Source organism: Rousettus aegyptiacus, unplaced genomic scaffold (assembly GCF_014176215.1).
Source record: "Rousettus aegyptiacus isolate mRouAeg1 unplaced genomic scaffold, mRouAeg1.p scaffold_m13_p_1, whole genome shotgun sequence".
Classification (NCBI taxonomy): Eukaryota; Metazoa; Chordata; class Mammalia; order Chiroptera; family Pteropodidae; genus Rousettus; species Rousettus aegyptiacus.
In genome coordinates this window covers 87,959,941-87,972,389 of record NW_023416284.1, presented here as the reverse complement: position 1 = coordinate 87,972,389, position 12,449 = coordinate 87,959,941, and the positions used below count along the sequence as shown (strand labels likewise).

The 12,449-nt window shown below is 41.5% G+C and overlaps 1 protein-coding gene across 1 annotated transcript; it reads left to right on the top strand.

Annotated features, from left to right (window-relative positions):
* Nucleotides 1-2,508: 2,508 nt before the first annotated feature.
* Nucleotides 2,509-4,916, top strand: UBD (ubiquitin D). The gene is made up of 2 exons (XM_016120733.2): nucleotides 2,509-2,638; nucleotides 3,898-4,916. The coding sequence occupies exons 1-2, from the start codon at nucleotides 2,621-2,623 to the stop codon at nucleotides 4,366-4,368; spliced, it is 489 nt and encodes a 162-aa protein (XP_015976219.2). The 5' UTR covers nucleotides 2,509-2,620; the 3' UTR covers nucleotides 4,369-4,916.
* Nucleotides 4,917-12,449: the final 7,533 nt, after the last annotated feature.

Below are 12,449 nucleotides of genomic sequence, written 5' to 3'. Positions count from 1 at the left end.
CTTGTTCCAAGTCTCCTTGCATCCTCTGCTTTCTTTTATCTTTCCATATTCCTTTCCCCAACTTGTACCTTTCTGTAAAAAAAAAGGCAGTCATGTGCATGCACTCCCCCTTTTCTTTCCAATGAATCATAATATGATAAGAAGGAGACAAGGACTGTAGAAATAGTGATTTGCATTAGAACACTTGCTCACCAGCTACTACTAATATGACTGTGGGTGAGTTAGCATCTTGCTTAGCAAGAAGGGTACTAATACTTCAATAGAATGCTAAAACAGTTAATGAGGTAACATTTAATAATATCTTGTGCAATTCCCAAAACATAATAAATCCTAAATATTTTCAAGTTTTACTCACTTATTCAGGTATTTATTCATTAATTCATTCTTTTAGTAAATATTTACTGTGCCAAACAGCTTACCTGGGAAGTACTGAAGATACTAGTTAATAGTTTGGCATGTCTGTTTGGCCTTGGCTGTTTTTCTGAATTTGTTAGAGGGGAAAATGAAAACAGATCTTTCTGCTTCTAAAATAATTTATTATGATACAGAAGGGAAAAAAAGATTGACACTTTGTTAAGAAGCAAGGAAGAGGTCAGGTCCTTAAGATTTCTACTCTTTCCTGGGGGTGAAGGACAAGTAAGCAGATAATCCTATTGCTGGAGAAATGTGCTCTAAGAGGCTTGCAGAGAGAGTATGAAAAGACAGAAGGTGGGCACCTAACCCAGAATAGGTAAGAGAGTTAGGGAATGCTTCCTGGATGAGATGCCGTTTACATTGCACATTCCTATAAATTCATGGCATTGGGGGTAAGGTTGGAGGGAGAGGCATGCTCAATGACCTGGTGGCAGAGAGCTTGGAGTGTTCAAAGATATGCAGAGAATTCAGGGAACCATGCGTGGAAACAGCTAGACATACTGATCTGCAGATAAAATTTGAAATGTGAAAGCAGTTTATTTCAGTCAGGGTTTGTACAGCTTTTACTTTCTCTTTTTCCAGGCCCATCCCCATTCCTATTCTGCTGCAGGGCTTTCTCTTTCCCTATCACTTTCCCCCTGATCTGACATTTCCTGCCTCCCACTGGTGCTGTTTCAGAATTTCCAAATCCTATTGCAACAGCCAAAGATCACAATCTTGCTTTCTAAACGCAGGGGACAATAGAAACCTGGAGTGATATCTGAAAGGAGAATAGCAGGAACCAAGGTTTCCTGCCTATTCCATTAGGGACTCTTCCTGCTTTGCACTCATCTCATGTGTTTAAAGAAGTATGACTAACTCCGCAAGATACATTTAAATAATAACCAGTTTTTCCAATTTTATCAACTGACTATCTAATAAGAGCTTCAAATAGAAAAACATGGTTCATGTTAAGCTGTTGAGAATATTGGAATGAGCTCTCAGGTCCCATTACTCTATGCAGTCACTCTGTCAGTGAATGAAGGTACAGTAAATGGCCAGTGAAAACACAGTAAATAAACATGATAACTTGGCATTTGTGCAGGCTTTTTACTTTAAAAAAATCTGGAGCTTGATGCTTTTGATGATGCTTTTTAAAAAATGGGTTGCGTGGCAATGTCCTGAGAGTTTGGGATAGGGCAGTGATTAATTTGGAATGCTAAGAGGATCAGAGTCATTGAGTAAATTCCCTGCACTCCTTTTTTTATTTTTTTTTTGTCCCAATCCAAATCTCAAGAGCCGAGGAGTGAGCAGCATCTCTGAGATCAAAACAGTGGGAGTAACCAGGAGTCAAGGTGAGTAAATAAAGGTACTATGGTGTGAGAGTGAATGTGTGATACTTCTGGCATGTGGAAGGTGGGGGTCAGCATTTGATTGTTCTCAAGTAGAGGATTTGGTTCACAGGTTCTGGGACAGGATAGGAAGAGTTATGTTAGAGAGCTCAAGACTCAGAAACCTAAAGGTCTTTGTAAAGGACATTTTAAATACTTTTCTGAGCCTGGAAGAAACTTAGGAATTCTCTCCAATCATCATCGTCTCATTTTATAGACCAGATCACTAATATGTAAGGAGATGAATAGATTTGCTCAAGTTTATGTAGCAAGTGACACCTCCAGGACTGATCCAGGTTTATTTATCCTATGTCTTCTCAAGGCATGCTTTACACATCCTGCCAGGATAGTGTGAACAGGCTGCTCATGGTCCCATGACTCCACACCAACTCTGACTGTCCTTTCCTGGGTGACCTTGCTCTCCTGTAGGCCCCTGACTGATTGGGGGCTCCTAAAAGCAGCAGGAGAAGACCGCCAAGTATTAAAGGTCTTTAAGCCATGAGGGCCCAGGGCTGGAGGCTGGACAGTCATAAGTCAGAACTGGGAGTGGTGGGTCAGGGAAACCATCCATGTTTGGAAAGGGAGGTAAAAGGAATCGGCCGATCAAGTGATTGATCATGAAGTATTTTTTGTTTGTCGACTTGCTCCAGCGAAAGTGAAAGAAAATTCATGAGACTATGCAAGAACAAAGGGCACCAGAAAGCTACACAAACAGGCAGGGACTTTCCAGTTCAGGGGATTTCCAAGTTGCTTGTATATAAGCTGGACACAAGGTCCTTTTTCTTAATCTTCTGTTTTCCCGGTTTCTGGTTTCTGCTGCTCCCTTGATTGCAGAGATGGCTTCCTGCCTCTGTGTAAGTTGAGATTTGATAATGGAGATAGGGAAAGGGGAATCACCTCCAAGAGATGGGGATCTCAGGAATGGGTGAAGGACAGTGCTCAGGGAGTTGGGGTGGCTTGAAAGGCTTAGTAAAGGGGCATCGAAATCTACAGAATGGAAAGGAATGTTCTGTGAAGAGAAGTTAGTCATTTGGCTCCTGAGTTCACTTTTGTGTCAGACTGGCTGGCTGTTGTTTGGGATATGTGGTAGGAAGTGGGAGTGGGCTTGGTGCTCAACAGGGCTGACAAGATTTGAAATTGTGGAAATATAATCTTGAGCGATTTTTCCCTTATCCTGTTTAGGGATCCAGGACTCTCAAATTTAAGCTTTCTTCTCTTCCCCAAAGAGAAGTTCACAAAACTAATTTATCCTAAGGTGTTAATGATACTTTACCTTATGTAAGAATATTTGCACCATTAAGAGAACTTGGAATGAAGGTAATGCTTATTATGGTAGTGACAATCCAGGGAAAAAATGTCTGTGACATCTAAGTTGGGAAGATATTTTTGAATGGAGCATGAGGAAGGCCCTCGCAGGCTTTCAAGAGACAACATTGGGGTTAGCGTCCACATTTTCACATTACTTAAATATGACTTAGAATTAGCCCCTACTTTCTGTAAGTGAGGCCATGTTTTAATTAAAGGACAAAATCATATTCTACAATAGGCAGATAAAAAATACAGAAAATACAAATGAACAAGTAACATTGAAAATAGTGTTACTATAATATGTAAGTTACTATTATAAAGTAATGAGACATTAAAAAAGAAACTAACAGTACAGACAATATGTGTCCTAACCAGTTTCCTTCTAAAATAGTCATGGAGGGCAGCCTGGTGAGTATCCCATTAGGGTGTCAAATCTTGGAAATTCTTTTTGGGAGTTGTTTTTAGAGTCTAGTGTAAACCTTTGGATGCTTTTTGGTTGTATTTATTTTTTGACGTTTGACAAAATTTATCTGGAGAGGAGACAGGTAAATATGGTGGCAAATTATTAATGATATTTTTGTGATGAATAAGAGGTATGGTTATAAGGAATAAGACTAATTTTCTTGTTTGTGTTATAAGCTGGAAATTCAAAGAGAGGCGTTCTAAGAAAGGGAGGAACACAGCTTGTTATAAATGAGCTGAAGGACCAGCTAGGCAGTGAACAGTGGGGGGAATTAAGAAGGGAGAACGAGTGTAAAATGGGGTAAGTATTTTTAGTAACTGTCTCTTGACCTTCATTGTCTAGGTGAATGTCCATTCTGAAAAAGGGGAATTAATGACCTTTACTGCTAGCTCAGATGACAGAGTCAAGAAGATCAACGAACATGTCCGGTCTAAGACCGGTGTTCCCGTGCAGGACCAGGTCCTTTGCCTGGGCTCGAAGATCCTAAAGCCCCCGAGAAAGCTATCCTCTTATGGCATTGACAAGGAGACAACCATCCACCTCACCCTGAAGGTGATGAAGCCCAGTGATGAGAAGCTGCCCTTGTTTCTGGTAGAGGCAGGTGATGAGGGGCATAGGCATCTCCTCCAGGTGCAAAGATCCAGCTCAGTGACCCAGGTGAAAGAGCTGATCAAGAAGAAGACTGCTATAACCCCTGAGAAACAGATTGTGACTTGCAATGGAAAGAGACTGGAAGATGGGAAGATCATGGCAGATTATGGCATCAGAAGGGGCAATTTACTCTTCTTGACATACTACTGCATTGGGGGGTGACCACCCTGGGGACGGGGTGATATCAGGAGCAAAGAGTTTATTTCCTTTCAGCTCTTAGCAACCACATCCTTTGATGATTTCTCAAAACTAGTGAGAATGATAAATATCAAGAATAGATTTGGAGTGGGGAGTTAGACTGCAGAATACTTTTTAACTCTTTGATTCTTTGATCCTAACATAATTGATTAAGTGTCAGGATTGTGTATTTCACTGAAAATAGAAAATAAAAATTTAAGGCACATTAGAGATAGCATTCAAAGCCAGCTTGCAATTTAATCCTTTCTTAGTTCCCTCTGATTTATAGAAAAATTTCTATTTCCTTTCCTACCCAACTACATAGTAAGTTTTAGGCTGGGATCCACGTTCTACTAATTTCTGTGTTTCTGTCTATGTTTAACCTAATGTTTCATTTATCATGTCATGTGATAATTATTGAACCAAACTGAATTTCTACTACTTGTAGAGAACAGTGAAGTGATTATGAAGTGAATTAATTACTCTGACGTGATCACAATGTAATTAATAAAGAATTTAGAAATTCAATTAAACTACTTCCCCTCTCATTATTTAAGCTGTTTGATGTAAAATGAAACCTGACAACATGCCCCCATCTTACTCTCTTTCTCTGTTCCATACCCAATTAAAACCGTTTTTATTTCTGGAGATTATAGTGGGCATGAAAACATATTTTCTCTGAGGATCTAGAGAGTTTGTGTCTCTAGAGGGGAATTCTTGGGGGCAGATTTAAAATCTTCAGAAGGGAATGGACTTTCTGAAAGGTGGGGTACTGTTGACCAGTGTCTGTCCTGCCTGCCTATGGTCTAGCAGATCTTCTCTAGGTTGGGGGTATCAGTTTGTGTGAAGGGGGTAGGGGCTGGTCTCTGGATTGACCCAAACACTTTGCCCAGGTTCTGGCTGATTGAGCTTCTTCCTTTTCTGTTTCTTTCACCACCAGTTTCTCTCTTGGGAATTAAAGTCCCTTCCTCCATTTTACTTCCTTGATTTACTTTTCTGTCTTACTGTACCTCTCATGTCTCTTTACTGGACACATGCATGTTTTTCTCACAACCTGAGACATGTCCACCTTCTCCACTAGTAGTGCCTTCTTATCTTTAAAACTTGCTCAAGAACCACCTCCTTGAAGAATAGTTTCCAACGTAACCCCACCCAGCACAAACCACAGGGATGGGTGTTCCTCATTAAACTTATGGGTCAACTGCTCTGTAGTGGTCACCAGTCACCTGGCTAGGTGGTCATTAAGTTGGAAGAACTTCCCAATATCGGAGACCATGGTTCTTATTTTTTGGATAAAAGTCTCCTGTAAGGTAGAGTTTATGATTTCTTTGTCAATTTGGGAGAATCTTGAGGGCAGAGCCATGGGTGGTGTCTTCCAACAGACTAGAAGAGAGAGCTAGCATTACGCATCATGTCACATGTCATCTTACCAGCAAATGGACTCTTGATGGTGTGGTTACAGTATCCTCTGAGTTCTTCCTCAAATCATGCTTTCTCTCTTTGTCAGCCTAGGAGAAAGTCCAAGGGCCCTTTCCCCATCCCTAAACCTTTTTATATAGAGGACATATGGGTTTCTCTTAAGCACAGGAACATTTCCTAATGGGAGGAAGGGATTTCCCCCCATCAACCTTGGATTCCCCGAGGACAAATCTTGCAGATTCTCATACAGAAACGAATAACCTGCAGTCTAAAGTGACTAACTTTCCTATGGGCATTCCCATCCTCAGGCCCTGGGCTAAGGATTTGTTTCCTCCCCTACCTACTCGCTGGCCAACCTGCCCTTTCCCAGACTCCCTAGTAGCCTCCTAGCTGCTACCACCCACCCCTCCCCCTCACTCCCTATTCCTGAGGGTGTAGATGAGTGGGTTGAGGGCAGGTGTGACTATGGTGTAGAAAAGCTTCCAGTTGTAGCTCTGCGTGGGTCGCAAAGTGTAGATGGCCCAGTTGTAGAACAGGCAGACGTCTGTCAGGTGGGGATTCACACGTGTCCACCGCTTTCCTCCGATCCGCCCTGGCCCCTGCCCCCGCCCCGCCCCCTCCCCGCCCCCACCAGCTGAACCTCATGCCCCACGCAGGGAGGGACACCGTGCCACATGAAGCCAGGTTGACCGCGGACAGCACCAGAAGGATGACCACGAGGGCAGCAAACTTCTGGCGCTCACTGGTGTTTCAGCTGCGGCCTGAGCCACCTGGCAGAGCAAGCACAGAGGCTGCACGGCCAGGAGTGGCCGTTTGCGCCACAGAGTTAGTGAGGCCACCGAGTCCATAGCCGTGGGCCAGGGCGCCGCGGGTGTGCTACGAGGTGAGCCTGGCCTAGAGCACACAGCAGTGTGCACAGCTGGACCTTGCAACCACAGTGCCCGTGCTGTGCAGGTTGGCCAGCAGCAGCAGCACCACACTCAATGTGAAACCCGCTTCCACCACGGCCAAGTGGCAGAGGAAGTTGTTCATGAGCGTGTGCAGGCTCAGGTCACTCACAGCCATCAGCATAAGCAACTAGTTGCTGGTCAGAGTCAGGAGGTAGCAGAGTACAAGGGCGAAGAGGACCCGCTGCAGGGAGGGCCTATCAGAGAAACCCAGCTGCAGGAAGGGCTCCACTGTGCTGTGTTTAGTCTAAAGGAGGAAAACTCCTGGAATGTTTGGAAGGACTAAAGATAAAAAGGTATCATCTCTTATAAGCAAAGGAAAACCCGGGCATGCAGGGTGGGGTGGGGAAAGGGATGGAAGCTCGTACAATGCTTACAGATTGTAGTCTCATTTACAATTCTAAATTCTTAGTTTAGGAATATAGCCAGATATTAGTATACTTTATTTGCTGTATTTACCAGATTCTATGAAGAAAGTAGAATCACCATCTTACAGATAAACAAACCGAGGCTCAGGAGACTAAATTTTTCCAAGGCCATAGGTCCTTTGACACTTGTACTCAGGCCTATCTAATTTCCACATTAGTACTCTTTCAGCTGCTTCACTGGTCCTGGTTAGACTCCTAGGAGCCAAAGCAGAAATCTGAAATCTAATTTTCCTTCCACATGATAGCTCTTCAATATTTGAAGACAAATTTCACTCTGAGCCTCCCTCCTCCTTCTTTGAAACTGTGTAGTGTCTGTAAGTGCAAAATACCAGGCTTGGTATAACCAACACTTGGGTAGATCAGAACTATCACCTTCTTTGTTTCAGGTGCTCTACGTCTATCAATACATTCCATTACATTGCTGACTATTGAGTTCTAATCTATGAGTCTCTCTTCTAGGCTGCTTCCAATGTCCGTGCCCCTCCTGCTTACATTCTAATGTAATAATCATGTGTACCAACCTTTAAATAGATTTTTTCAATTTCAATTTTCATGAAATATCTTTTCCGATTTCTTTAATTCCAGTCTGTGTGAGTCTTTTCATCTTGAAGTGAGTCTCTAGTAGGCAGCGTATGTAAGGGTCTTGTTTTCTTATCTATTCAGCCACCCTGTCTTTTGTTTTATGAATGAGTATACCATTTTTATTAATTTTGATCATGAATTTTTGGACAATAACATTCTCTCTCTCTCTCTCTCTCTCTCTCTCTCTGTCTCTGTCTCTCTCTGTGTGTGTGTGTATAAATTTTCCCAGGATTTATTGAAATATAATAGACAATTAGTGGCTCATACTTACATTGTACAATTCAATGAGTTTTTTTTTCAACTTCAGTTGGCATATAATAATATATTAGTTTCAGTTGTACAGCATAGTGATTAGAGCTCAAGCAAGCACCCCACTAAATCAGGTATCCCTCCCTCTTCCCCTTACATATTTATTACAACATTGTTGACTACTATCCTTATGCTACTCTTTGTATCTCCATGAATATTTTGTAACTGTCCATTTGTATTTCTTAATCCATTTGGCCTTTTTCACTGTTCACCCAATCGCCCTCCTGTGTAGTAGCCCTCAAAATATTCTCTGTAGCTATGATTTTTTTCCATTTTTGTTGTTATTATTGTTTATTTTGTTCTTTAGATTCTGCATGTATGTGAAATCGTGGTATTTGTCTTTCTCTATCTGACTTACTTCATTTAGTGCAATACCCTCTAGGGCCATCAAGGCAATTTCTTTTTCTGTCCCCTTCCTTGTAGTCTGTGTGTGTCTTTTGATCTGAATTGAGTCTCTCATAGGCAGCATTTGTAAGGGTCTTGTTTTCTTATCCATTCAGCCACCTTATCCTTTGGTTGGAACACTTAATTCTTTTCCATTTGAGGTACTCATTGATAGATATGTAGTTATTACCATTTTTTATTCACAATTTTGATACATGTTTCTTCTTGAAGAAGTCCCTCCAATATTTCCTGTAATGCTGGCTTGGTGGTGATGAATTCCTTTAGCTTCTTTTTGTCTGGGAAGCTCTTTATCGGTCCTTCGACTCTAAATGATAGCTTTGCTGGATAAAGTATTCTCGGTTGTAGATCCTGAGTTTTCATCACGTTGAATATTTTTTTTTTGCCAAGCCCTTCTGTCCTGCAAAGTTTCTGTTGAGAAGTCAGCTGCCAGTCTTATGGGTGCTCCCTTGTAGGTAACTAACTGCTTTTAAGGTTGTCTCTTTGTATTTAACTTTTGGCATTTTAATTACGATGTGTCTTGGTGTGGGCCTCTTTGGGTTCCTCTTTCTTGGGACTCTCTGAGCTTCCTGGGGTTGTATGTCTATTTTCTTCACCAGGTGAGGAAGGTTTTCCATCATTATTTCTTCAAATAGGTTTTCAACTTCTTGTTCGCCCTCCCCCCCTTTCAGGTATCCCTATGACACAGATGTTTTACATTTAATTGTGTCCCATAGACTCCTTAAATTATTATTATATTCTTGGCTTCTTTTTTCTTGCTCTTCTGATTGGGCATCCTTGGCTACCCCATCCCCTGTACTGGTGGTTCTATCCTCTTCTTCAGCCACTCTGTTAATTCCCTCTAATATACTCTTCATCTCAGATAATGGTGTTCCACATTTCTGACTGGTTCCCTTTTATAATTTCCATTTACTTTCTTATGTTTTTATCCCTTTTAAAGTTCTCACTGAGTTCTTCTACTCTTCCCCTAAGTTCATCGAGCGTCTGTACAACCAGTGTTTTGAACTCTGCATCTGTGAGATTGCTTGACTTTATTATTCCTGAATCTCTGTTCTGTTCTCTCATATGGTTTCTGCTTCTTTGTCTTCCCACTTTGGCTGCCTTTCCGTGTCCGTTTCTATGTACTCAGCAAAGCTCCTAAGTCTCCCGGTCTTATTAGTGCGGCTTTGTGTAGAGGTGTCCAGTGGCACAGTCCTGAGAGGGGTTCGGCTGCAGGTCAAGTTTACCCCAGGCTGTGCCCCTCTGATGCCACCGGTAAAGATTCGGCAAACAATCCACAGATGCTGTGCTTATAGTTGCCTCAAGAAGCCACGCCAGGAACCAAGGTCAGTTGCCAGCAGTGTGAGTCTTGGCACTGCTAAGCAAGTTGCACAGGCCTCACGGAGGATTCACCTGGATGTGGCATGAATAAGGCTGCAAGTTAGGGGAGGCAGAGTTTCAGGGAATCCTCTGGGCGGAGCAGTCTCTGTTCTCCAGTTTGGTGATGTCTTATAAATGACGATGCCTGCATGTGCACACTAGGGAGGTGGAGGGCTCAACAGCGGAACAATGGACACTGCTAGCTCTTCTGTCCATGAGAAAGCCTCACCTCCAGTCCTCGCTTTGACAATTCAGCATTCCCCTGTAAGTCCCTGGTGCTACTCTTAGGACCCACACTGCTGACCAGGCTCTGGTGCTCAGAGCAAGCTAGTCCTTCACCATGAAAGTTCAGTCATGGTTACAGCTCTTTTAAGAGGAACATCCACAGCTGCCAGAGCCTGTATTCCACTCACCTGCTAGGGACCACGCAGCCTCATATTTTTGCCACCTTCTACCTCCTACCATTGCAGGATGATTTCTTATTTCTCTTCCTAGTCACAGGGCTTCTGTTCATCTAGACTCCAGGTGTCTGTTTGCTGTTTGCTCTGTGTTTTTGTCACAGCTTTGACCTGGTCGCAAGAGTAGATGAACAAAGCCGCTATCATTTATGCCATTTTGCCCGGTCCCCCAAACACACTATCTTTTGATTGGAGCATTTAATTTTTTTTCATTTGAAGTAATTGTAGATGTGTAGTTACTGCAATTTTATCATTCATATTTTTATATATATTCTTTTCTTTTTTTATTATGCTAACATTGTTTAATGAATCCAGTAAGTTTCGATTATATAATTCAACAGTAAGTCATATATATTTTGCATTGTATGTTCACAGCCCATAGTTAGATTACTTTCTGTCACCATATACATGGCCCTTTGAATCCCTCTTCATCCCCCTAGCACCCTAAACTGTGGTTACTATCATCGATGTCCATAAGTCACTCTTTGTTTGTCATATTGTTGCTTTTAGGTTCATATTCCACATACAAGTGATATCATGTGGTTTTCAGCTTTTTCTGTCTGTATTACTTTGCTTATCATGATTATCTCAAGGTTCATCTATATTGTAACAAATCGTGGTAATGTATGTACCACAGTTTATCTATCCAATCATCTATCATAGGACACTTTGGTTGCTTCCATGTCCTGGCCACCATGAATAATCCTACTGTGAACATCAGCGTGAAAATATCTTTTTGGATATGAGTTTTCAAGTCTTTGGGGTAAATACCCAGTAGAGGGATTGCTGGATCATATGGTAGATCAATTCTTGTTTTTTTGAGGAAACTCCATACTGTTTTCCATAGTTGCTATACCAATTTGCAGTTCCACCAGCAGTGTATGAGGGTTCCTTTTTCTCCACATCCTCTCCAACACTTGTTATCACTTGTTCTGTTGATAACAGCTATTCTAACAGGTGTGAGATGGTATCTCATTGTGATTTTGATTTGCATTTCTCTAATAGCTAGCGATGTTGAGCATCTTTTCACATGTTTATTTGCCATTTGTATGTCTTCTTGGGAGAAATGTCTGTTCAGGTCCTCTGCCCATTTTTTTAAATTAAGTTTATTGGGGTAACATTGGTTAATACATTTATATAATTTTAAGGTGTACATTATAATTAAACATCTGTATATTCTATTGTGTATTTACCACCCAAAGTCCAGTTTACTTCAGCTACCATATATTTGATCCCCTTTACCCACTTCACCCTCCCCTTGCCCCCTATACTTGACCTCCTTTACCCCATCTACCTCCCCTATCCCCTATCCTCTGGTACCACTAATCTATAGTCTATGTCCATGAGTCTCTGTTTGTTTGTCCTGTTCTTTTGTTGCTTTTAGATTTATATAAGTAATAAGTGATATCATGTGATTTTCAACTTTTTCCCTCTGGCTTATTTCACTTAGCGTGATTTTCCCGAGTTCCATCCATGTTGTCGTAAATCGCTTTATTTCATCTCTTCCAATGGCTAAGTAATAGTCCATTGTATATATGTACCATAGCTTCTTTAGCCAATCATTTATTGTATGATACTTCGGTTGCTTCCACGTCCTGGCCACTTTGAATAATGCTGCTATGAACATTGGTGTGCAAGTATCTTTATGGATGTGACTTTTCAAGTCTTTGGGGTGAATACCTAGTAGAGGGATTGCTGGAACATATGGTATATCAATTCTTTTTTTTTGAGGAAACTCCATACTGTTTTCCATAGTGGCTGTACCATTTGCAGTCCCACTAGTAGTGTATGAAGGTTCCTTTTTCTTCGCATTCTCTCCAGCATTTGTTATTACTTGTCCTGTTGATTATAGCCATTCTAACAGGTATGAGATGGTATCTCATTGTGGTTTTGATTTGCATTTCCCTAAAAGCTAGTGATGTCGAGCATCTTTTAATGTTTGTTGTCCATTTGTATGTCCTCTGGAGAGAAGTGTCTGTTCAGATCCTCTGCCCATTTTTTGATTGGATCATTTGCTTTTTTTGCTGTTATTGATTTGTATGAGTTCTTTGTATATTTTGAATATTAGGCCCTTATCGTAGACATTGCTCGCAAATATATTTTCCATTCATATAGTTGATGGTTTCTTTTGCTCTGCAGTAGCTTTTGGGTTTGATGTAGTC